Source organism: Streptopelia decaocto, assembly GCF_964273445.1.
Source record: "Streptopelia decaocto genome assembly, chromosome: 1".
In the NCBI taxonomy this organism is placed as follows: domain Eukaryota; kingdom Metazoa; phylum Chordata; class Aves; order Columbiformes; family Columbidae; genus Streptopelia; species Streptopelia decaocto.
The window spans coordinates 495,764-521,409 of NC_138663.1; the positions used below are offsets into that span (position 1 = coordinate 495,764).

The 25,646-nt window shown below is 62.9% G+C and overlaps 1 protein-coding gene across 3 annotated transcripts in view; it reads left to right on the forward strand.

Moving 5' to 3' along the window:
* SHANK3 (SH3 and multiple ankyrin repeat domains 3) overlaps positions 1-25,646 on the forward strand; it is a 393,528-nt gene that overhangs the window by 176,402 nt on the left and 191,480 nt on the right. For all 3 annotated transcript variants that reach the window (XM_082076373.1, XM_082076372.1, XM_082076371.1), the window contains exon 13: positions 4,778-4,965. In XM_082076373.1, the coding sequence (XP_081932499.1) occupies positions 4,778-4,965 (188 nt within the window). The remainder of the gene's footprint in view (positions 1-4,777; positions 4,966-25,646) is intronic.

Genomic DNA, 25,646 nt, shown 5'->3' on the forward strand with positions numbered 1-25,646 from the left:
CAGCGCCCATCCCGCGCCGCTCGGAGAGAAGGAGGATGTGGCATCGCGATCACACACTGGGGACACTGAGCAGCTCCTTAGCTGCTTAATCAACACTGCCGCGGCGGTGTTTGTTTTATTCATCGTATACACGGCGTCCTGGCTGCTCTTCAGGAGTGAGTTATGGATCCAGCGGCAATTAGCTACAGCTTAACCGGGCGGTACGGAGGATGGAACCCGCTCCGAGGGCCTCAAGGTGCCTTATGGTGCGGGGTGATAAAGGAGGTGAAGGAACACGTTGTCAGTTCGTGTGTCCATGACGCTCCGCTCCTGCCTGGCAGGAAACAGAAACCCCATTCTGCGCAGTTTTTCTCACCTTTTCCAGTTGGGAATATAGGTAGAAGTGTTCCTAGAGCAGAGCCTGACCCTGGAGCAGCTGCACCATTCACACAGGTCTCTATCAAGTGGGCATTGACACGAAATATGATTAAACTAATTAACATCATTTAATTGAAATCGAGCCTTCCAAAAGAGCCCAAACAAAACTGGTGGTATTCTTTGGAATGATTACAAACCTCATTATAAACGTGCCTCTGATATAATAGAGGTAGGCTTCTCAGACATTTTGACTTAATAACTCCTTAACGATTAAAAAATGAGTGTGCTCCAGAATCAATACGGCAATAGGAGCCGGATCGCGAGGCACATGATGGATGCTCCCCCGTGCAGCCGCTCCAGCGGAGCCACCGAGACCGCGGGCGCTGTTCGGGTCTCCATGTCCCTTGTGCAAGGACCGGCTCCTGGTCCGGCAGCAGCGTTGTCAGCCATGACGTGAGAGACGAGGGAGTGTTGTTGTGGGGAAGTGCACAGGAGCTGGTGCAGAGAGCTGCTGCAGTCCGGCTGGAGGGCGCCGGGCGCACGCTCTGCGGTGGAGCCGGGAATTCTGCAGTGGAGCCAGGCGTTCGATGGTGGAGCCGGGGGTTCTGTGGTGGAGCCGGGGGTTCTGTGGTGGAGCCAGGCGTTCGATGGTGGAGCCGGGGGTTCGATGGTGGAGCCGGGGGTTCTGTGGTGGAGCCAGGCGTTCGATGGTGGAGCCGGGGGTTCTGTGGTGGAGCCAGGTGTTCGATGGTGGAGCCGGGGGTTCTGTGGTGGAGCCGGGGGTTCTGTGGTGGAGCCAGGCGTTCGATGGTGGAGCCGGGGGTTCTGTGGTGGAGCCAGGTGTTCGATGGTGGAGCCAGGCGTTCGATGGTGGAGCTGGAGGTTCTGTGGTGGAGCCAGGTGTTCGATGGTGGAGCTGGGGGTTCTGTGGTGGAGCCAGGTGTTCGATGGTGGAGCTGCGGGTTCTGTGGTGGAGCCAGGCATTCGATGGTGGAGCCGGGGGTTCTGTGGTGGAGCCAGGCATTCGATGGTGGAGCCGGGGGTTCTGTGGTGGAGCCAGGCATTTGATAGTGGAGCTGGGGTTTCTGTGGTGGAGCCAGGCATTTGATGGTGGAGCCGGGGGTTCTGTGGTGGAGCTGGGGGTTCTGTGGTGGAGCCGGGGGTTCCTCAGTGGCGCCGGGGGTTCTGTGGTGGATCCAGGACTTCCATGGTGGAGCCAGGGGTTCCATGTTGGAGCTGTGGGTTCCTCAGTGGGGCTGGGGGTTCTGTGGTGAAGCCAGAGGTTCCTCGGTGGAGCTGGGGGTTCCGTGGTGGCTGAGGCAGCGGCACATTGGCTGCACGGCTGAGAACAGCAGCGGTGGCACAGCAAGGGGAGGAGGGGATTTGCAGTCAGTACTTTGGAGAAGCAACATGGCAGGAGGGGGATCCTGCTCTGCACATGCAGGATGCGTGGGGCTAGCTGCAGCCGGTGGTGCTGGAGGCCTCACAGCCCTGCACGCAGCGACCCCTCCGTGCACCGGCCACCCCGCTCCTGTGCCGCCACTGTGCACCGGCCACCCCCCTCGTGTGCCACCACCGTGCACCAGCCGCCCTGCGCGTGTGCCACCACCGTGCACCGGCCGCCCCGCGCGTGTGCCGCCACCGTGCACCGGCCGCACGGCTCAGGTGCGGCCACCGGCGCTGGCCCGTGGGCTGCGCGTCCCCAGGCCAGCGGAGCACGCAGAGCCGCGGGGCTGCAGCCGCTGCGCTGAGCAGAGGTTGCTGCGAGCTGCCTGCAATACCTACACGTTCTGCATGCTGCTCGTGACTGCTCCTGAAAGCATGAAGGGAAGAGATTTGAGAGCTGAGCTGGTCTTTAATATCTCTGCATTGACTAAAAATGATACCGGAGTGACATTTAGAAGCATTATAAGGAAAGGGTAGCTATTTATTTCTTATTAAGTGTTTTTTCCCTTGAGGGACTGCGAGTGAGCGCAGCACGGCAGCGGCGGGCTGGGGCTGGGGCTGGCGGGGTCCCGCGCGTCCCCGGGTGACGGTGCCTTCTGCTGCAGCCTGCGGACGGCAGTTTGTGGAGAGGGTTCGGGCCGAGGCTGATGCCAAGCTGGGCAGCCGTGCCCCTTGTGCCGGTTGTTTTGGCGTTGGGTCTCGTTCCCAGCGTCCCGCTGGTTTCCATGCGGTGGGTGTCTGCTCCGTGGCGGTGCCGGAGCTCCTGGGGACGCTCAGAGTGTCCCAGGCAGAGGGACACGGTCCTGTCCCCCAGCTCCGCTCTGGGTCACAGCCATTGCTGGGGGGGCACACGGGGCGTCTTTTCCTGCCACAGCGGCCGCTCTGTCCAGCCGCAGCGTCCCCAGCAGCTCCAGCAGCAGCGGGTCTGCGGGGGACACCCCGCCGCCCCGCCGCCCCCTGCCCCCTGCCCCCCACGGCCGTGGAAACACGGCCCCACGGACCCGGGGGTCTCGGGGGGAGGATGTGCACACCCAAGGGGCTGCGAGTGCAGATCGGGGGGCTGCGGGCTCGGAGCGGGGGGCTGCCAGCAGGGCGCTGCAGGGGCCGCAGGAGGGACCAGCCCCGAGCCCCCGGGTGCGGGGCTGCGTACGGGGGGCTGCGGGGGGGCTGCGGTGCGCGGCGGGTCGGGGACAGAGGGCTCCCCCGGCACCGCCTCGTGCCGAGGACGCTGCTGCCGCCGCCCCGCGCGGGCACGGCTCCCCGCCCCGGGAGCAGCCCGCACATCCCCCGCCCCCGAGCTGCTGCTCCCCGCCGCTGCCCCCAGACCCGTCCCCCGCACCCTGCTGCGCCGGCATTGCCCCCCGGACTGTCCCTCCCGCACACGGCCCCCCGGCCTGCCCCCCTACGCTGCTCCTCGAGAAACCCCCTCCCCTCAGGCTGCCCCCCTACGCTGCTCCTCGGGAAACCCCCCCAGGCTGCCCGCCCGCCGGTCCTGCCCCTGCAACCTGTCCCGGCCCTGCCCCTGCAACCTGTCCCGGTCCTGCCCCTGCAGCCTGTCCCGGCCCTGCCCCTGCAACCTGTCCCGCCACTGCCCCTGCAGCCTGTCCCGGTCCTGCCCCTGCAACCTGTCCCGGCCCTGCCCCTGCAGCCTGTCCCGGTCCTGCCCCTGCAACCTGTCCCGGTCCTGCCCCTGCAGCCTGTCCCGGCACTGCCCCTGCAACCTGTCCCGGCCCTGCCCCTGCAACCTGTCCCGGTCCTGCCCCTGCAACCTGTCCCGGTCCTGCCCCTGCAGCCTGTCCCGGCACTGCCCCTGCAACCTGTCCCGGTCCTGCCCCTGCAACCTGTCCCGGTCCTGCCCCTGCAACCTGTCCCGGTCCTGCCCCTGCAGCCTGTCCCGGCACTGCCCCTGCAGCCTGTCCCGGTCCTGCCCCTGCAACCTGTCCCGGCACTGCCCCTGCAGCCTGTCCCGGCCCTGCCCCTGCAACCTGTCCCGGCCCTGCCCCTGCAGCCTGTCCCGGCCCTGCCCCTGCAACCTGTCCCGCCACTGCCACCGCCCGGCCCGGAGTCGCCCCCGGCACAGCGCCCATAGCCCCCGCTCTCTGGCACTGATCCTCCCCGGAGCCCCCAGCACAGCGCCCATAGCCCCCGCTCTCTGGCACTGCTCCCCCGAGTCCCCCGGCACTGCCCCCCAGCCCCGCTCTCTGGCACTGCTCCCCCGATCCCCCAGCCCCGCTCTCTGGCACTGCTCCCCCGATCCCCCAGCCCCGCTCTCTGGCACTGCTCCCCCGATCCCCCAGCCCCGCTCTCTGGCACTGCTCCCCCGATCCCCCATCCCCGCTCTCTGGCACTGCTCCCCCGATCCCCCATCCCCGCTCTCTGGCACTGCTCCCCCGATCCCCCATCCCCGCTCTCTGGCACTGCTCCCCCGCTCCCCCATCGCCGCTCTCTGGCACTGCTCCCCCGCTCCCCCATCGCCGCTCTCTGGCACCGCTCCCCCGATCCCCCAGCCCCGCTCTCTGGCACCGATCCCCCAGCCCCTCTCCCCGGCCGGGGCAGCGCGGCGGCGGCGGCCGCCAGAGGGCGGTTCGGTGCGCGGCTGCGGCCCCGGCCCCGCGGCGGCGGAGGGTCGGGGCGGCGGCGGCGGCGGCGGGGGCGGCGGCCGGGGGCGGGAGGCGGCCGGGCCGGCGCCGTCCCCGCCCGCAGGGGGAGGAGCCGCCGGCGGCGGCAGCTGCCCCGGGCCATGGTGCGCCGGAGGGAGCGGAGCGCCGCGCGGGGCGGGCGGCGCCGCGCCATGGAGCCGGCGGCGGGCGGCGGCCCCCGAGCCGCAGCCGGTGCCCGCGCCCGGGCGGCGCCGCGGCGGCCGGGGCTGCGCTGAGCCCCGCGCCCGCCCCGCCATGGCGCAGCCCGCGGGCCGCGGCGGGCCGAGCCGCGAGCTGCCGGGCATCAGCACCGTAACCTACGTCTTCGTTTACAGCCCCGGCGGCCCGGCGGGGCCCCCCGGGCCCGGCTCCGAGCCCGCGCCGCACGCCGCGCCCGCCCCGCTGCGCGGGCCCAAGCGGAAGCTGTACAGCGCCGTGCCCGGCCGCAAGTTCATCGTGGTGAAGAGCTACGCGCCGCAGGGCGAGGGCGAGATCCAGCTCAACCGGGGCGAAGCCGTCAAGGGTGAGTGGGGCCGGCGGGCGGGGCCGGGGGCGGGCGGGGGGCCGGGGGTGGCGCCCGGCGGCTCCGGGCTCTGCTCCGGGTGTCCCGTGAGCTGCTCCGGCGCGGGGGTCACGCTCTGGCCACGGGCTGGGGCTGGTGGCGCTGGCTGCCCCGTCTGCGGCCGTGGGGTCCCGACTCTGGCTGCAGGGCCCCAGCTGAGCCCTGGGGTCCCCAGGCGTCAGCTCCAGCCCTGGGGTCCCCAGGCGTCAGCTCCAGCCCTGGGGTCCCCAGGCGTCAGCTCCAGCCCTGGGTCCCGGGTCAGACCCTGGGTGCACAGTCAGGCCCTGGGGCTGCAGGGCCATGGGGTGCGGGTCAGGCCCTGGGGTGCCCGGTCAGTCCCCGGTGTGGGACCACGGCTCCTCAGTGTGGCCCTGGGGCTCTGGTCCTGCAGTCGGGCCCTGGCTCATTGGTCCCATCCTGTGGAGCAGGGCAGTGGGCACCATACTCTGCTGGGACCCCAGGAGGAGCAGGTGCCTCTCAACCCTGTTCTCCGCAGCCTGGGGCTGACTGTGGTCCCTGTGAGTGCCCCTGCCTCACGCCGTGCCAGGGGCCATCTGCAGGGCTCCCAGCGTCCACCCCTCTCTTGCTGGGCGCTGGTGGCGCGGGTTGAGAGTGGCGCGGGGCCGGCGGGCATGGAAGCTCTTCCTGACCAGAGCTTGGAGCCGCTGTGATGCAGAGCTCCCGGGGAGGTGAGCGGCTCAGAGGGGTGATGGTGTTGCCCTTTCTGCCGGGCAGACTTCTTGGAAGACATGTCAACCCTGCGGTAGGTTGTAAGTCAGCTTCCAGCGGACGGGGATGAGAAGAGGCTTCCTCTGCAAGTGGGCTAATTCCATAGGTTTTCATAGAAAGTTTAAGGATCTTCTGTTCATCTTCCTGCCTCCACTTTCCTTGCTGGTGCCTCTTGCAATGCGGGCGGGAGCAGCCGCTGATCTGACTAGTTGCGTTAGCTGTAACGTGGATCTGAGCTCCAGAGTGGGAGCTGGGGCTTGCTGGTGATGCTGTGAACTGCTGTCTCAAGCACACCAGAGCGCTGTGCGGCGGGCGCTGGAGCCCCCTTGGAGGCGGCAGCCCAAGCAGACCCACTGTTGCTCCCGCTGACGCATTTCTGTAGCTGCGAAGTGCCTGTGCCGCGGCTGCCGCGCCAGCTGGTCGGGCTCCCCGCAGGGCCCTTGGAGCTCGCGGGTGTTGTGGGGCTGCGTGCTCCGCTGTCGCGGGGTGGGGGTGTTTCTGTCCAGGAGGCCGGAAGGTACCAACAGGCGGACAAGGCTTTTGGGTCAGAAGTGCTTTTCCCATCTCTTGTCTTCACCCACGTACCCCGTGTTTTCTGTCACACCCTCCGTGTCTCTTGGTGCATTTGTAGTAAGTAGGTGGTCCTGATGCCATTCCTCAGTAATTGCAACAGAACCATTAAATCCTGCGTTCACCAGTAGCTGTTTGCATATCTTCATGTGATCTCCAGAGGGAAAGTGAGCTGTGGGGAGGACGAGCGGATCAGGACACGCAGCGGCTCCCGGCGCTGGGGACGCTCGGGCTGGTTCCTTCGTGCGTGGCCTGGAGGGCATGAGAAGAGTTAACAGAGCATCGCTTCAGTGACTCGCTTATGAAACATCTCCAGGCAGCGCAGATGGGCAGCGCTCCCTCATTTACCGCTTTTGAGGTGCTGCTTCATTTTTGCGAGGACAGGAATATTGACAGTTATTGGATCGGGCACCCTGGCCTTGCAGACAGGCGGAGTGATGGGGTAACCGGAACCCAGCGCCTGAGCGGAACCGCTGCGGCCGGTGCTTTGTCATGTTTAGTGACTTGTGGCTCCTTTGGAACCAGGGGGAACTTCAGCTGGTGGGAAGAACCTTTTTGCAGCCAGCTGGCGGGAAGCAGGAGCTGGCGGGAGTGGAGGAGCCTGGCTGAGGTGGGGCTGGGCTGCAGAGGCCATGGGGTGTGTGGTTTGGAGCTGCCGTGCCAAGGGCAGCAATGGGAGGCGATGGGGTGTGTGGTTTGGAGCTGCTGTACCAGGGGCAGCAATGGGAGGCGATGGGGTGTGTGGTTTGGAGCTGCTGTACCAGGGGCAGCAATGGGAGGCGATGGGGTGTGTGGTTTGGAGCTGCTGTACCAGGGGCAGCAATGGGAAGCGATGGGGTGTGTGGTTTGGAGCTGCTGTACCGGGGGCAGCAATGGGAGGCGATGGGGTGTGTGGTTTGGAGCTGCCGTACCAGGGGCAGCAATGGGAGGCGATGGGGTGTGTGGTTTGGAGCTGCTGTACCAGGGGCAGCAATGGGAGGCGATGGGGTGTGTGGTTTGGAGCTGCCGTGCCAAGGGCAGCAATGGGAGGTGATGGGGTGTGTGGTTTGGAGCTGCCGTACCAGGGGCAGCAATGGGAGGCGATGGGGTGTGTGGTTTGGAGCTGCCGTGCTCGGGGCAGCAATGGGAGGTGATGGGGTGTGTGGTTTGGAGCTGCTGTACCAGGGGCAGCAATGGGAAGCGATGGGGTGTGTGGTTTGGAGCTGCCGTGCCAAGGGCAGCAATGGGAGGCGATGGGGTGTGTGGTTTGGAGCTGCTGTGCCAGGGGCAGCAATGGGAGGTGATGGGGTGTGTGGTTTGGAGCTGCCGTACCAGGGGCAGCAATGGGAGGCGATGGGGTGTGTGGTTTGGAGCTGCCGTGCCAAGGGCAGCAATGGGAGGCGATGGGGTGTGTGGTTTGGAGCTGCTGTACCAGGGGCAGCAATGGGAGGCGATGGGGTGTGTGGTTTGGAGCTGCCGTGCTCGGGGCAGCAATGGGAGGCGATGGGGTGTGTGGTTTGGAGCTCCCGGGCCGAGGCAGCAATGGGAGGCGATGGGGTGTGTGGTTTGGAGCTGCTGTACCAGGGGCAGCAATGGGAGGCGATGGGGTGTGTGGTTTGGAGCTGCTGTACCGGGGGCAGCAATGGGAGGCGATGGGGTGTGTGGTTTGGAGCTGCCGTGCTCGGGGCAGCAATGGGAGGCGATGGGGTGTGTGGTTTGGAGCTGCCGTGCCGGGGGCAGCAATGGGAGGCGATGGGGTGTGTGGTTTGGAGCTGCTGTACCGGGGGCAGCAATGGGAGGCGATGGGGTGTGTGGTTTGGAGCTGCCGTACCAGGGGCAGCAATGGGAGGCCATGGGGTGTGTGGTTTGGAGCTGCTGTACCAGGGGCAGCAATGGGAAGCGATGGGGTGTGTGGTTTGGAGCTGCCGTGCCGGGGGCAGCAATAGGAGGCGATGGGGTGTGTGGTTTGGAGCTCCCGGGCCGAGGCAGCAATGGGAGGTGATGGGGTGTGTGGTTTGGAGCTGCTGTGCCAGGGGCAGCAATGGGAGGCGATGGGGTGTGTGGTTTGGAGCTGCTGTACCAGGGGCAGCAATGGGAGTCGATGGGCTGTGTGGTTTGGAGCTGCTGTACCAGGGGCAGCAATGGGAGGCGATGGGGTGTGTGGTTTGGAGCTCCCGGGCCGAGGCAGCAATGGGAGGCGGTGGGGTGTGTGGTTTGGAGCTGCTGTGCCAGGGGCAGCAATGGGAGGCGATGGGGTGTGTGGTTTGGAGCTGCTGTGCCAGGGGCAGCAATGGGAGGCGATGGGGTGTGTGGTTTGGAGCTGCTGTACCGGGGGCAGCAATGGGAGGCGATGGGGTGTGTGGTTTGGAGCTGCCGTGCTCGGGGCAGCAATGGGAGGCGATGGGGTGTGTGGTTTGGAGCTGCCGTGCTCGGGGCAGCAATGGGAGGCGATGGGGTGTGTGGTTTGGAGCTCCCGGGCCAGGGGCAGCAATGGGAGGCGATGGGGTGTGTGGTTTGGAGCTGCTGTACCGGGGGCAGCAATGGGAGGCGATGGGGTGTGTGGTTTGGAGCTGCTGTACCGGGGGCAGCTGCTTCTGCAGCCGTGGGACTTGGATCAGGGTCCGGGAAGGGATGTGCCACCTGGGGGGTCACCGAGCTCCTGGGAATCCGGGGGCTGGGGGTGGAGGGTCCCGAGGGAGAAGGTGGCGCTGGAGGAAGTGTTGAAGTGTGGGGGATATGAGCAGGAGAGCTGCTTGGGAAAGGGTGGGAGCCGCTTTGGGCAGCGTTGTCAAAGCGCTGTGGTGGCAGTTGCCTGATGAGCTGAGCGTGTCTGGAGCCGTGCGGGGCAGGAGCGCCGCTCTCGGAGGGCGATGCCTAGGGAGGAGCCGTCCCAGGGCGCGGGTCTGGGCCGGGGCCGTGCTGGGGAAGGGTCTCCGCAGGGACAGGAGGCGGCTGCGCGGAGGCTGTGGTGGGGCTGGTGTCTCACGTTAAGGTGTGTTGGTGAGGGACCTGACAGCCGTCCCTGCGGCGCAAGGAGCCCCGGTGGTTGCGGGTTGCTGTGGGAGAGGAGAGCGGCGCAGCGCGCGGGGTTGGCGTAGGGCTGTCTGCAGCGCGGCCGTTGGGAAGCAGACGCTGCTTGTTGGCGGCTGGCGAGGGGAAGCCGAGGGTCCCACAGCGCGCGGTGGCGCTGGGAGGTGGCGTTCGCTGCGACAGACGGACGCTGTGAGGGTCTGCTGGGCGCTGCTCTGCACCCGCGTTCCCTGCGGCAGACAGACACTGTGAGGGTCTGCTGGGCGCTGCTCTGCACCCGCGTTCGCTGCGACAGACGGACGCTGTGAGGGTCTGCTGGGCGCTGCTCTGCACCCGCGTTCCCTGCGACAGACGGACGCTGTGAGGGTCTGCTGGGCGCTGCTCTGCACCCGCGTTCGCTGCGACAGACGGACGCTGTGAGGGTCTGCTGGGCGCTGCTCTGCGCCCGCGTTCCCTGCGACAGACGGACGCTGTGAGGGTCTGCTGGGCGCTGCTCTGCACCCCGTGTGCTGGTTGGGTGCGGTGAGCGACGCGCTGAACCCCCCGTTTGACGGGGCTCCTCGGGCCTCCCGGGGAGCTGGTTGGGCTTCAAGAGCGCGGTGAAAGGTGATGGTGTCTGTCTGGACCGTGCTGTAGCTGTCCTGGTAGCTGTTGGATGACAACAAGCAATAATCAATACCATTATTTCCTTTGCAAGATAGCCAAAGAATTCCAGCAGAGGAGAGTCTGTCCTTGATCTGCTTCTCACTGATAATGAGAAATGAAATGAGATGTGAGCGCCCCAAGCAAAGGCAGGACCAGTAGGCACCGGCACTGAAATCGCAAGGTCACAGGGAGAAGTGGTTGGGAGACCAGGCACAGCAAGGCCTGAGCCTCAGCCTGGAGCCGGGAGGGATTAGAAACACCGTGAACATGCTGGTTTTGGAGCCAGTTCCTTGCACTTTGTGATTAGGAGGAGTTATTCTCGAGCAACTGTTACCATGTGCATCCAACAGTAGGTTTTCCTCTCTCGCGTGGTTCCTTATTGACATTCCCCGCTGCAGCGTGAGCTAACCCTCTGAAATAAATGGCAAACTGGATTTCTGTTGGCTGTGGTTATGGTTTTGTTGAGTTATTATTGCATTAACGGCAGCTCTTGGTTGTGCCGGAGGTTGTTTAGATAGAGGGGATTATTGTGCTTGTGAATGGAGCTGTTATTGCACAGAGAAGATGGTTTGCTAGCGGCAGGGCTGCAGTTCGCTGTGCTCCGGTGGCGTCCCCGGTTCTGTCCTGGGGACGCTGCGGGGGGGCTGCGGGCGCGCAGGGCCCCGCGCTGCCCGTGCCCACGTACAGGTGGATAAACACGGAGCCATTGATCGTTTGGATTGAAAGCCAAGGCTCTAACCTTCCCCCTCGCGCGGCCTGTGCCTGTGGGGACCCAGAGCCGAGGGTGACAAAGCGCTGGAACAGCAACGGAGCCTCATGGCCAGCGGGTTGAAACCCTCACCACGCTCGGCTGGTCATGCTGCGCTTCTCAAACCACTGACACCTGCCGCTATTCTGCCTGCTCTGGAACCTTCCAGACTTCAGCCTTCATCTCTTCTAACTTCTGAAATAAGTATTCGTGGCTGTCTTAATGATTTGTTGGCGTGTCTTTAGACACAACAGACGGTGGTGAGCTGGCTGAGACACCAGAGGCACTGCGAGCAGGTCCTGGTTTGGAAAAGGGAGCCTGAGTTCTCCTTCGCTAACAGCAGCAGTGACTTGGTCTCGAGTGCTGCCTGCCAGGCTCGTGACAGTGACCTCTGAGCAGGGCCCAGGGCTCCGGCCAGGGGTCCCACCCCGTGCTGCAGAGCATCTCCCGTGGCCTCTGCAGCCCGAGCCGCCCCGTCCCGTGGGCTCCAGAGCCGGCTCTGCAGCCCGAGCCGCCCCGTCCCGTGGGCTCCAGAGCCGGCTCTGCAGCCCGAGCCGCCCCGTCCTGTGGGCTCCAGAGCCGGCTCTGCAGCCCGAGCCGCCCCGTCCCGTGGGCTCCAGAGCCTCCTCTGCGCCAGGCAGGGGCTGCTGCTTCGCTCCCTCAGCTCTCACAGCCCAGTGATGCTGAGTGTTCTTCCCTTCCACCCGAGGAGCTCTCGCTCTCCTGTGTTCTTCCCTTCCACCCGAGGAGCTCTCGCTCTCCTGTGTTCTTCCCTTCCACCCGAGGAGCTCTCGCTCTCCTGTGTTCTTCCCTTCCACCCGAGGAGCTCTCACTCTCCTGTGTTCTTCCCTTCCACCCGAGGAGCTCTCGCTCTCCTGGGCACTGAAATGCACTCAGACCTGTCTTTGTCCCCAGCGTTGCGGGTTCGCCGTGAACTGGCTGTGGGGCGGGTGAGCGCTGTTCAGCTTCCTGCAGCCCCGAGGCCCCGGAGGTGCTGAGGTGTGACTGTGGATCCCACCAGGGCTCGGGAGAGCAGGGGTTGTCATTCCTCATGGTGTGTGGAGGGGGTGGTGACCGGGAGCGGGCAGAGCTGTCCCCATCGCCTGCCGGGCGTTCCCGGCGTCTCCGGTGCCGCGGCTCTGCCGAAGGGGCTCTGGACGGGCACGGCAGCCTTGGACGTGCACCCGGAGCGACCTGAGCGACACCTCGTGCTCGGTCCCCAACCGCGTGTGCTCCTGGGGGCGAGGCGGCTGGTGCGTGGGAGCCTGGGGGTGACAGGTCTCCGCTGGTTGTCTCGTGGTCAGCGTCTGGAAGTTAGAAGATCTTTCAGGAATAATGAGTTTCTTGAGACACAGATAAATTATTTCCCCTTGTTGTTGGAAACTTTGAAAAATGAGTCATGGAAGGGGAAGAAGAGAAGAATTGCTCATGAAGGACAAAAGAAAATGAGCTGAATAAAACTAAAATATCTCGGGGACGTGAAAAAATGTGTTTGGAAGAAGCAGTTTTGTTGCTCGTGAAATGTGCAGCTGCTTGCCCAAGGCCGTGGTGAGCAGGTGCCAGTGCGGTCCTGGTCCCTCTCAGGTCTGCGGGTGGTTTTCCGCCAGACCCGTGTGATTCCTCTCCCGGGTCTGAGCAGCCCTGTCCCCGTGTGGGGATGGCTGTGATGAGCTGACGCTGCGGGAGCCCGAGGGTCCCTGGTGGCTCCTGCCCCACGTGGGAAGATCCCTGGTGTCTCCTTTTAGCCCGTTCTCCTGGGGCAGCTGGACATGAGCAACTGCTGTTCCTCTCCTCTCTTCTCATCCACAAATTTGTCCCACGTCTGGAGGTTTCAAGGCCAAGTTGCTTGAGATGCAGCAGCTGAGAGTGGGGAGTTGGTGGTTCATCAAGCCCTGTGGTCCTGGCCACCAAGCCCATGCAGGCTCCAGGGCAGCCGTGACGTGTTCTGCCGCATCCTGGCCAAACAGGACGAGAGGGCGGCTGGGACTGTCGTGGTGGGAAGAGACTGCGGGTCTGTGTGGGGAGCAGGAGGTGATGGGCTGGGGAGGGGGAGCTGCTGTGGGTCCGCAGGGAGCCATGGACATGGGGTGGTGGGTTGGAGGACACGGGCTTCTTCTGGTGATGGGGATGGAGGACACGGGCTTCTTCTGGTGATGGGGATGGAGGACACGGGCTTCTTCTGGTGATGGGGATGGAGGACACGGGCTTCCTCTGGTGATGGGGATGGAGGACATGGGCTTCCTGATGGTGGCTCAGTGGTGGGTGCAGACTCAGGACTTGGTTGTTTCTCTGGGTGTTCCTGTGTTCTGTATAAATACCTGAGCTCTTTCAAACCCCCGCTGCGCTCTTTACGCCAGTTGTGTCATAAGGCAGCTCATCATGCCTGATGCAGAGAAGTGTCTCATCTTACTGGTTTAGAAATAAGTTACTCTCCAGTTGAAGTGTTTTCTTGTTCAGATGCTCTGTGGAAGTTTTGGTGTTTTGAAATCCCACTCACCATTTTGTATCCCTGTTTTATATCTCCGTAAATACACGTTGCTCTGCCATTCACGCGCCCCATTCTTTGAATCCTTTCCTGCAGTTAATTTTTTATACCTCTGATCAGCCCGTCTGCTCCTCTCTAACCCAGTTTGGTTTCTATTCCAAATAAATAGGTCTTTGCGATTGCAGCCTTGGGTGGTGTCCAGGTCGATCTTGCATCACTTTGGATAAGCCATTTGGGATAGAGAACATAGAGTTTAGATACCCTGTTTTACTTGCTTAAAGCAAATACACTTTACAAAGTTTAGAAATGTGAAATACATATTTAGCTTAAGCTGTGGACTGTACCTCCCTTTGCTCTCCCTTTGAGTCTTTATTCCCTTGTTAAATGTTGGGAACAGCCTGTGTAAGTCACTTTCTTTGGTGTTTCTTCAGGGGTGTCAGCACCTGGATCACAGTGTTTGCGGTTGTTCCGCGGCGGAGCAGCTGACGGGCTGGGTGGTGCTGGGGAGCGGCTGTTGTGCTGGGGAGCGGCTGATGTGCTGGGTGGTGCTGGGGAGCGGCTGATGTGCTGGGTGGTGCTGGGGAGCGGCTGTTGTGCTGGGGAGCGGCTGTTGTGCTGGGGAGCGGCTGTTGTGCTGGGTGGTGCTGGGGAGCGGCTGTTGTGCTGGGGAGCGGCTGTTGTGCTGGGTGGTGCTGGGGAGCGGCTGTTGTGCTGGGGAGCGGCTGTTGTGCTGGGGAGCGGCTGTTGTGCTGGGTGGTGCTGGGGAGCGGCTGTTGTGCTGGGGAGCGGCTGTTGTGCTGGGGAGCGGCTGTTGTGCTGGGGAGCGGCTGTTGTGCTGGGTGATGCTGGGGAGCGGCTGACGTGCTGGGTGATGCTGGGAAGCGGCTGATGGGCTGGGGAGCGGCTGATGTGCTGGGTGGTGCTGGGGAGCGGCTGACGTGCTGGGTGGTGCTGGGGAGCGGCTGATGTGCTGGGTGGTGCTGGGGAGCGGCTGATGTGCTGGGTGGTGCTGGGGAGCGGCTGACGTGCTGGGTGGTGCTGGGGAGCGGCTGACGTGCTGGGTGGTGCTGGGGAGCGGCTGACGTGCTGGGTGGTGCTGGGGAGCGGCTGATGTGCTGGGGAGCGGCTGTTGTGCTGGGGGGCGGCTGACGTGCTGGGTGGTGCTGGGGAGCAGCTGACGTGCTGGGTGGTGCAGGGGGTCACGGGCACCCTGAGCTGGGCAGCAGCTCCAGGTTCTCCAGGGCTGTGCAGGGAGCGGCTCTGGCTGCCGAACCGACACCTGCCATGGCAGCGCTGGCCCCGCGGAGCTGGACCAGCCCTGGGCCACAGCGAGGGCGTGCGTTTGGGGGGCAGGGCTGTTCGGCGGGCAGCCTGTTCCTTTCAGAGCCGGGACGCGCCAGGTGGCACCAGGACGCACTTGGTGACACCAGGACGCACTTGGTGACACCAGGACGCGCTCAGTGGCACCGTGACACACCGGGCGGCACTAGGATGCGCCGGGTGGCACCAGGACGCACTCAGTGGCACCGTGACATGCCGGGTGGCACCAGGACGCGCCGGGTGGTGGGCTCAGCGTTGTAAGGAACAGCCGGCAGATCCTGTGAGCCTGGGGGTGCACAGGGGACCCGCGGGGGACAGGGAGCAGCTCGTTGGATCCTGAGCACTGCCTGGAGTGCTGCTTGTGGTCTGGTACCGGTCCAGGATTAAGGAGCCCGGTGGGATCTGGAGAGGACAGTGCAATGGGAACAAGTGTCAAAATATCCTTCAGTGCAGAGAGGAGATGGAGATTCCCTGGGGACACACAGAACAAGTTATCCCTCTCTGGTTATTAAAGCTGCCACCAGTTGGCATTGCAAAACTCTATTTTTAGTCATCCTAAACTATAGCTGGAAAAATTGGTCTGGCCTAAAATGTTCTCAGTGTGTTTAAAGTTTAATTCTTGCCACAGATCAGGCTGCGCACGGTCCTGACCGAGGGGCCCGGCTCCCTGGGAAGCGTGTCGGTGCCTGGAGCTGCGACGGGATGTGTGGGCCCAGCGTCCCTGGGCTGCGCAGGTGGCTGATCACACCAGCGAAGTGTGTCCTGGTGTCGGGTCGGTCTGATCACACCAGCGAAGTGTGTCCTGGTGTCAGGTTGGTCTGCTCACACCAATAGAGTGTGTCCTGGTGTCAGGTCGGTCTGCTCACACCGATAGAGTGTGTCCTGGTGTCGGGTCGGTCTGCTCACACCAATAGAGTGTGTCCTGGTGTCAGGTCGGTCTGCTCACACCAATAGAGTGTGTCCTGGTGTCGGGTCGGTCTGCTCACACCAATAGAGTGTGTCCTGGTGTCAGGTCGGTCTGCTCACACCAATAGAGTGTGTCCTGGTGTCGGGTCGGTCTGCTCACACCGATAGAGTGTGTCCTGGTGTCAGGGGTCGGTCTGCTCACACCGATAGAGTGTGTCCTGGTGTCAGGTTGGTCTGCTCACACCAATAGAGTGTGTCCTGGTGTCAGGTCGGTCTGCTCACACCAATAGAGTGTGTCCTGGTGTCAGGTTGGTCTGCTCACACCAATAGAGTGTGTCCTGGTGTCAGGTTGGTCTGCTCACACCGATAGAGTGTGTCCTGGTGTCAGGTTGGTCTGCTCACACCAATAGAGTGTGTCCTGGTGTCGGGTCGGTCTGCTCACACCAATAGAGTGTGTCCTGGTGTCAGGGGTCGGTCTGCTCACACCAATAGAGTGTGTCCTGGTGTCAGGTTGGTCTGCTCACACCAATAGAGTGTGTCCTGGTGTCAGGTTGGTCTGCTCACACCGATAGAGTGTGTCCTGGTGTCAGGTTGGTCTGCTCACACCGATAGAGTGTGTCCTGGTGTCAGGTTGGTCTGCTCACACCAATAGAGTGTGTCCTGGTGTCAGGGGTTGGTCTGCTCACACCAATAGAGTGTGTCCTGGTGTCGGGTCGGTCTGCTCACACCGATAGAGTGTGTCCTGGTGTCAGGTTGGTCTGCTCACACCAATAGAGTGTGTCCTGGTGTCAGGTTGGTCTGCTCACACCAATAGAGTGTGTCCTGGTGTCAGGGGTTGGTCTGCTCACACCAATAGAGTGTGTCCTGGTGTCGGGTCGGTCTGCTCACACCGATAGAGTGTGTCCTGGTGTCAGGTTGGTCTGCTCACACCGATAGAGTGTGTCCTGGTGTCAGGTTGGTCTGCTCACACCAATAGAGTGTGTCCTGGTGTCGGGTTGGTCTGCTCACACCAATAGAGTGTGTCCTGGTGTCAGGTCGGTCTGCTCACACCGATAGAGTGTGTCCTGGTGTCAGGTCGGTCTGCTCACACCAATAGAGTGTGTCCTGGTGTCAGGTTGGTCTGCTCACACCAATAGAGTGTGTCCTGGTGTCAGGTCGGTCTGCTCACACCAATAGAGTGTGTCCTGGTGTCAGGGGTTGGTCTGCTCACACCGATAGAGTGTGTCCTGGTGTCAGGGGTCAGTCTGCTCACACCGATAGAGTGTGTCCTGGTGTCAGGGGTCAGTCTGCTCACACCGATAGAGTGTGTCCTGGTGTCAGGTTGGTCTGCTCACACCGATAGAGTGTGTCCTGGTGTCAGGTCGGTCTGCTCACACCGATAGAGTGTGTCCTGGTGTCAGGTTGGTCTGCTCACACCGATAGAGTGTGTCCTGGTGTCAGGTTGGTCTGCTCACACCAATAGAGTGTGTCCTGGTGTCAGGGGTTGGTCTGCTCACACCGATAGAGTGTGTCCTGGTGTCAGGTTGGTCTGCTCACACCAATAGAGTGTGTCCTGGTGTCAGGGGTTGGTCTGCTCACACCAATAGAGTGTGTCCTGGTGTCGGGTCGGTCTGCTCACACCGATAGAGTGTGTCCTGGTGTCAGGTCGGTCTGCTCACACCGATAGAGTGTGTCCTGGTGTCAGGTTGGTCTGCTCACACCGATAGAGTGTGTCCTGGTGTCAGGTTGGTCTGCTCACACCAATAGAGTGTGTCCTGGTGTCAGGGGTTGGTCTGCTCACACCAATAGAGTGTGTCCTGGTGTCAGGTCGGTCTGCTCACACCAATAGAGTGTGTCCTGGTGTCAGGGGTCGGTCTGCTCACACCAATAGAGTGTGTCCTGGTGTCAGGGGTTGGTCTGCTCACACCGATAGAGTGTGTCCTGGTGTCAGGTCGGTCTGCTCACACCAATAGAGTGTGTCCTGGTGTCAGGTCGGTCTGCTCACACCAATAGAGTGTGTCCTGGTGTCGGGTCGGTCTGCTCACACCAATAGAGTGTGTCCTGGTGTCGGGTTGGTCTGCTCACACCAATAGAGTGTGTCCTGGTGTCAGGTTGGTCTGCTCACACCGATAGAGTGTGTCCTGGTGTCAGGTTGGTCTGCTCACACCAATAGAGTGTGTCCTGGTGTCAGGTTGGTCTGCTCACACCGATAGAGTGTGTCCTGGTGTCAGGGGTCGGTCTGCTCACACCGATAGAGTGTGTCCTGGTGTCAGGTTGGTCTGCTCACACCAATAGAGTGTGTCCTGGTGTCAGGTTGGTCTGCTCACACCGATAGAGTGTGTCCTGGTGTCAGGGGTTGGTCTGCTCACACCGATAGAGTGTGTCCTGGTGTCAGGTTGGTCTGCTCACACCAATAGAGTGTGTCCTGGTGTCAGGTCGGTCTGCTCACACCAATAGAGTGTGTCCTGGTGTCAGGTTGGTCTGCTCACACCGATAGAGTGTGTCCTGGTGTCGGGTCGGTCTGCTCACACCAATAGAGTGTGTCCTGGTGTCAGGGGTTGGTCTGCTCACACCAATAGAGTGTGTCCTGGTGTCAGGTTGGTCTGCTCACACCAATAGAGTGTGTCCTGGTGTCAGGTCGGTCTGCTCACACCGATAGAGTGTGTCCTGGTGTCAGGGGTTGGTCTGCTCACACCGATAGAGTGTGTCCTGGTGTCCCGTTGGTCTGCTCACACCAATAGAGTGTGTCCTGGTGTCAGGTCGGTCTGCTCACACCGATAGAGTGTGTCCTGGTGTCAGGGGTTGGTCTGCTCACACCAGTAGAGTGTGTCCTGGTGTCAGGGGTTGGTCTGCTCACACTAAAAGAGTGTGTCCTGGTGTCAGGGGTTGGTCTGCTCACACCAATAGAGTGTGTCCTGGTGTCAGGTTGGTCTGCTCACACCGATAGAGTGTGTCCTGGTGTCAGGTTGGTCTGCTCACACCGATAGAGTGTGTCCTGGTGTCAGGTCGGTCTGCTCACACTGATAGAGTGTGTCCTGGTGTCAGGTTGGTCTGCTCACACCGATAGAGTGTGTCCTGGTGTCCCGTTGGTCTGCTCACACCAATAGAGTGTGTCCTGGTGTCAGGGGTTGGTCTGCTCACACCAATAGAGTGTGTCCTGGTGTCAGGGGTTGGTCTGCTCACACCGATAGAGTGTGTCCTGGTGTCGGGTTGGTCTGCTCACACCGATAGAGTGTGTCCTGGTGTCAGGGGTTGGTCTGCTCACACCAATAGAGTGTGTCCTGGTGTCAGGTTGGTCTGCTCACACCGATAGAGTGTGTCCTGGTGTCGGGTTGGTCTGCTCACACCAATAGAGTGTGTCCTGGTGTCAGGGGTTGGTCTGCTCACACCAGTAAAGCCCATCGTGGTGTGGGGTGGGTGTGCTCACACCAGTAAAGCCCACCGTGGTGTGGGGTGGGTGTGCTCACACCAGTAAAGCGCATCGTGGTGTGGGGTGGGTGTGCTCACACCAGTAAAGCGCATCGTGGTGTGGGGTGGGTGTGCTCACACCAGTAAAGCCCATCGTGGTGTGGGGTGGGTGTGCTCACACCAGTAAAGCCCATCGTGGTGTGGGGTGGGTGTGCTCACACCAGTAAAGCCCATCGTGGTGTGGGGTGGGTGTGCTCACACCAGTAAAGCACACTGTGGTGTTTGCAGGCAGCTTGGGCAGCAGCAGCGGCGCCTCTGGGGCGCCGGTTTGCTCAGCTCCAGGCTGGGTGCTGCAGACGGTCTCTGGCACCTGCTGAAGCTGCAGGGTTTTTACGATCACTACCAAACCCCCTTCATCCCGTGTTTCCGTTCCAGCTCCGTTCCCATGGAGGAGCGTGTGCGGGGTGTCCGTCTCCGCTCAGGGCTGGGAGGGACTCGCGGTTACCGGTGACGCTTTTCCTTCCGGGCCGGGGTCGGGAGATGCTCCTTCTGTTCCTTGTTTTCTCTGCTGGGAAGGTCATTTTGAAAGAGATGGGAAGAAGCCAAGATGCGGCTGGTTGCCGTAGCCTGGTATGAGAGTTATACAACCCCCTGGGACTGCTGTCTGTCATGAGTCCCGCTTTCCTGTGCTACATTCTTTGCTGGAGGCTAGAACAGGATTTTTCCACTGAGATCTTACGTGTTGCGGGCGAACAGGGGGTTTCTGGGTTGCTGGAGCTGTGGGGATCGCCGGGTGCTGCCGTCTGTCCCGTTGTCCCGCTGTCCCGTTCCCTGCGCAGGACTGGGCTCTGCTGCCTTCGGGAATTCCTGCTGGAGCTTTAACCTGCTCGGGAGCCTTTGGGTCAAGACAGCGGTTCTCTGTGATGTTCTGGATTTTTCCTTCTTTCTTCACCTGTGCGTTTTTAATCAAATTTCTTCTCTCCTTGTATTAGGAGAAAGGTAAAAAGTGTTTCCTATGTCAACAATGTTGTCTTTGCATATTCAGCAATGAGTTACGTTGCCCCAGCGTCTCTCTGAAATACACCAAACTGAGATTCCTTATTGTGTTCATCAGATGCCATTTGCAAGTGCCGCAGGTGCCCGTGTGAGGCTGGGCTGTTGCACGTTGCCGTGGAAGTGACAGCAGCTGTACTTGGCATCTGCCGTGATACATTGCGAGTTCTTATCAGCTTGTCACTGCATGAGAGGAAACCTTCTTGATAAGTCAGAGGAACGAGATCCCATCGGCGCTCTGGCACCGAGCAGAAATCCGGGGTGCGGCGCCGAGCCGGCCGCGCCGGAGCAGCGGGGTCAGCGCCCACCCAGCCGGCCATGCGGGAGCAGCGGGGTCAGCGCCCACCCAGCCGTGCGGGAGCAGCGTGGTCAGCGCCCACCCAGCCGGCCGCGCCGGAGCAGCGGGGTCAGCGCCCACCCAGCCGGCCGCGCCGGAGCAGCGGGGTCAGCGCCCACCCAGCCGTGCGGGAGCAGCAGGGTCAGCGCCCACCCAGCCGTGCGGGAGCAGCGTGGTCAGCGCCCACCCAGCCGGCCGCGCCGGAGCAGCGGGGTCAGCGCCCACCCACCCAGCCGTGCGGGAGCAGCGGGGTCAGCGCCCACCCAGCCGGCCGCGCCGGAGCAGCGGGGTCAGCGCCCACCCAGCCGGCCTTGCCCCAGCGCGTCCGCCCCCCAGGCTGTCAGTGCTGCGGGAGCTCTGCAGGGCCCAGCCCCCCCTGCTCCCGCAGGGTCACAGGCAGATCACACAGGATCCCAGGGCTGGAATGGCTCAGAGGAGACTCCACACCCGCTCTGGGCAGCCTGGGCCAGGCTCTGGCACCTCCCAGCAAACGAGTGTCTGCTCGTGTTCACACGGAGCCTCCTGTGCTTCAGTGTCCCCCTGCCCAGCACGTCCCTCGGGGCCGGGCCGGTGGCCACAAGCCAGCAGCAGTGCCGGGAGCCCGTGCCCGGGTCCTGCGCTGCCGGGTCACCCGTCGCCGGCAGCGCTGCCGCCGTGTCCGCGGGCCGCTCTGTGCCGGGAGCGTGGGGCTGTCGCAGCCGGAGCGTGATTCAGCGTCCGCGGGGATCACCAGCCACACCTGGGTAGGTGTCTAGACTCCCTGCAGTCAGCGGTAAGAAATAGCTCTTCCAGGGAGCAATTTATCTCATCCCAAGTTAGACATTTAAAACAAGCCTGATGAATCACACTCTGGAACAGCCCATTTCTCTGGTGACTAGCTCAGATATAGAGAGCCTCTGAGCTGTGTCTTCCATCCATCTGGGCCATTAGCAGAGGCCCTTGCGAGCCGTGGCCAGGGTTGGTCTGACTTTGGCAGCTCCGCTCTGTCCAGAGCGTGTGCTCTGCTGCCCGGCAGCCGGGGAGGAGGGCAGTCATCGGTCTGGCAGCCCCGGCCCGGCCCAGGGGGGTGTTGGCCGAAGTTGTGGGTCTCATCCTGGCACCAGAAGCCGTTCCGTGGTGAATCACCGCGGTCCCCGACACGGGGGGCTGCTGTCCCCGCGGCCCTGACATGGGGGCTGCTGTCCCCGCGGCCCTGACACGGGGGCTGCTGTCCCCGCAGCCCTGACATGGGGGCTGCTGTCCCCACGGCCCTGACATGGGGGCTGCTGTCCCTGCGGCCCTGACACGGGGGCTGCTGTCCCTGCAGTCCCCGACACGGGGGCTGCTGTCCCTGCGGCCCTGACACGGGGGCTGCTGTCCCTGCGGCCCTGACATGGGGGCTGCTGTCCCCGCGGCCCTGACACGGGGGCTGCTGTCCCCGCGGCCCTGACATGGGGGCTGCTGTCCCTGCGGCCCCAGCCACGCTTTGCAGAGGGAGCCAGAGGCAGACGGGCATGGCTGCATCAGTGTGCACCGCTCGTTTAGATAGCGAACTCGTACCTTTACTCTGTTAAGAGTGCAGTTAATGAGTGACGGAGCACAGCCAGCGGCAGCTGCCTCTGGCACAAGGATGCGGTGTCTGTGTCGGGGCTGTCCCGGGGAGGCGGCGCTGGCAGGTGGCCGCGAGCCGCAGCTCTGCCGTGGCGCTGCCGGGCTGCGCTGGCGCGTGTGCTGGCGCCTGAGTCTGCAGCGTTGGAGGGCGCGTGCCAGCAGCCGGCCCTGCGCCTGGCAGCAGCAGCTTGGTTCCAGCACAGCGCGTGTTTGTGGGTTGAATACGGGCCTGGGGTCTGACACCTGTGAGACGCGCCGGGGACGCCTCTCTGGAGCTCTCCAAACCGTGCGCCGCGGTTTCCTAAAACCAGGGGTGTCACGCAGGCGGGGAAGAGCCCGTGGGCTCATCCTTGGTGTCTGTGTTACTTGTCTTGATTGAGAATTAGTCACGATCCGCGTGCTCCGCTCCTGTTGGGAGCTCGCTGTCAAACACGTCTGTGCGTTATCCTGTTCCTTTGGCCCCGCTGCCCGGCAGAGGCGGCGTTTCTCTCGGTGGGCTCGTGATCGGTGCAGGTGAGGGGGATGTTGGACCATTGTCGATGCGCCAGCCCGGGCAGGAGCTGCTGCCTCTGCCAGTGCCGGCACCGCAGCTGCCGGTCGCCGGGAGGGCAGGCGGGGCTGGGCCGGCCTGGGAGAGCCCGGCTCTGCGGTAAAGCTAAACCCAGGACGCAGGTCTTGGACCCCTCAGCCGTGGGGCGATCGGGGGACAAGGGGACCCCCACTGAGCCGTGGGGTGACTGGGGGACAAGGGGACCCCCACTGTGCCGTGCGGTGACCAGGGGACAAGGGGACCTCCACTGAGCTGTGGGGTGACTGGGGGACAAGGGGACCCCCACTGTGCCGTGAGGGGACAAGGGGACCCCCACTGAGCCATGGGGTGACCGGGGGTGTCCCAGAGTGGCTTCTGCCCAGCGCCCTGGGTTCTGTGGGGACAGGTGTCAGCTCGGCAGGTGTCCCCAGGGCACGCACCTGGTGGGGTGAAGGTTTTGGGGTGCGGGCCCCGTGTCCAGCCGGTGCTGATCAGGCAGGGTCAGTCTGCTCCTCGGCAGCGTTGTCCCGCAGGACTCGTCTGTGTTAGATCCCCCCCTTCACTTTTCCTTTCTGGTTGGCCGGGAGGGTGACCAGAAGAGCTGATCCGTGCTGCCCTTTGTAACAGACCAGTTTACCCACTTAAAGCATTGCGGCCTCTGACTTGGAACTAAAATAGTTCATTTGGTTTACTTCAATTCACTCCCAAAGCTATAATTATGATAAAATGAATTATATTCACTTTAATTCTGCATAAGAGCATCCACTTACAAATACGATTTGCTGTGACTAATATATTTCAGTTCAGATCACTGGTATAAATTAACTAATCTTTTTGCACATCAGAGCCTCGACACCATAATAGACCCTTCATGGGTGACAGCCAGCAGGACGCACCCGCGGTGTCACCGTGCTGCTCGGCACAGGGACGCGCCCGCGGTGTCACCGTGCTGCTCGGCACAGGGCGCTCGGGACGGAAACGCGCCCGTGGTGTCACCGTGCTGCTCGGCACAGGGACGCGCCCGCGGTGTCACCGTGCTGCTCGGCACAGGGCGCTCGGGACGGAGACGCGCCCGTGGTGTCACCATGCTGCTCGGCACAGGGCACTCAGGACGCACCCGCGGTGTCACCGTGCTGCTCGGCACAGGGCGCTCGGGACGGAGACGTGCCCGCGGTGTCACCGTGCTGCTCGGCACAGGGCGCTCGGGACGGAGACGCGCCCGCGGTGTCACCGTGCTGCTCGGCACAGGGCGCTCGGGACGGGGATGCGCCCGCGGTGTCACCGTGCTGCTCGGCACAGGGCGCTCGGGACGGGGATGCGCCCGCGGTGTCACCGTGCTGCTCGGCACAGGGCGCTCAGGATGCACCCGCGGTGTCACCGTGCTGCTCGGCACAGGGCGCTCAGGATGCGCCCGTGGTGTCACCGTGCTGCTCGGCACAGGGCACTCAGGATGCACCCGCGGTGTCACCGTGCTGCTCGGCACAGGGCGCTCAGGACGCACCTGCGGTGTCACCGTGCTGCTCGGCACAGGGCGCTCGGGACGGGGATGCGCCCGCAGTGTCACCGTGCTGCTCGGCACAGGGCGCGCGGGACGCACGGCCCTTCACCAGGGCTCCTCTCTACAACCTTCGGCACGTACAAATAGTCAACGTAGTAGCAAACTCACTGTAGATTTAAAAAATAGACAGACTTCTCCCTCTGAAGGTTTAATGAGGATATTTTACATTTCCTGCACTTGCCGCATGTATAATCCTGTGGTTTGGTCCTTGGGCGTCACTTTTCTCCGTCCTCTGGGAGAAGGAGTTTCCTCGTCCTCCCCCTTGCTTGCTGAGATTTCTGTGGGCTGTAAATCACTTAACAGACAGTTCCAGGGGATTCCTGCTGATGCACATGAGCCAGTACCTGTATTTCTGTTGGGTGGAGCACTCCTGGGCTTCGGGGTGGTTTTGGTGATTGTTGGCTGGGTGCTGGGTGGGTTTGCCTCTTGGCATGGCCACCAAGCAGCCGGGGCCGTGGCCACACAGCAGCTATGGCTGTGAGCACCGAGCAGCCGGGGCCGTGGCCACACAGCAGCTATGGCTGTGAGCACCGAGCAGCCATGGCCATGGCCACACAGCAGCTATGGCTGTGAGCACCGAGCAGCCATGGCCATGGCCACACAGCAGCTATGGCTGTGAGCACCGAGCAGCCATGGCCATGGCCACACAGCAGCTATGGCTGTGAGCACCAAGCAGCCATGGCCATGGCCACACAGCAGCCGGGCTGTGAGCACCGAGCGGCCATGGCCGTGGCCACACAGCAGCCGGGGCTGTGAGCACCGAGCAGCCATGGCCATGGCCACACAGCAGCCGGGGCTGTGAGCACCGAGCAGCCATGGCCATGGCCACACAGCAGCTATGGCTGTGAGCACCGAGCAGCCATGGCCATGGCCACACAGCAGCTATGGCTGTGAGCACCGAGCAGCCGTGGCCATGGCCACACAGCAGCTATGGCTGTGAGCACCGAGCGGCCATGGCCATGGCCACACAGCAGCTATGGCTGTGAGCACCGAGCAGCCATGGCCATGGCCACACAGCAGCTATGGCTGTGAGCACCGAGCAGCCGTGGCCATGGCCACACAGCAGCTATGGCTGTGAGCACCGAGCAGCCATGGCCATGGCCACACAGCAGCTATGGCTGTGAGCACCGAGCGGCCATGGCCATGGCCACACAGCAGCCGGGGCTGTGAGCACCGAGCAGCCATGGCCATGGCCACACAGCAGCCGGGGCTGTGAGCACCGAGCAGCCATGGCCATGGCCACACAGCAGCTATGGCTGTGAGCACCGAGCAGCCATGGCCATGGCCACACAGCAGCTATGGCTGTGAGCACCGAGCAGCCATGGCCATGGCCACACAGCAGCTATGGCTGTGAGCACCGAGCAGCCGTGGCCATGGCCACACAGCAGCTATGGCTGTGAGCACCGAGCAGCCATGGCCATGGCCACACAGCAGCTATGGCTGTGAGCACCGAGCAGCCATGGCCATGGCCACACAGCAGCTATGGCTGTGAGCACCGAGCAGCCATGGCCATGGCCACACAGCAGCTATGGCTGTGAGCACCGAGCAGCCATGGCCATGGCCACACCGCAGCTATGGCCGTGAGCACCGAGCGGCCATGGCCATGGCCACACCGCAGCCTGTGGCCGGGGCCGGATGAGCCTTCCTGCCCGACACCACGGCGAGGAAACGAGGGGCTTTTGGAGACGACCTCCAAACATGACCTGCTGGAATCTGGGGGTGCTATTTTAGCTTTTGTTGGAAACTATTTATGTTAGTAAGACGTTCAAGTCAAAT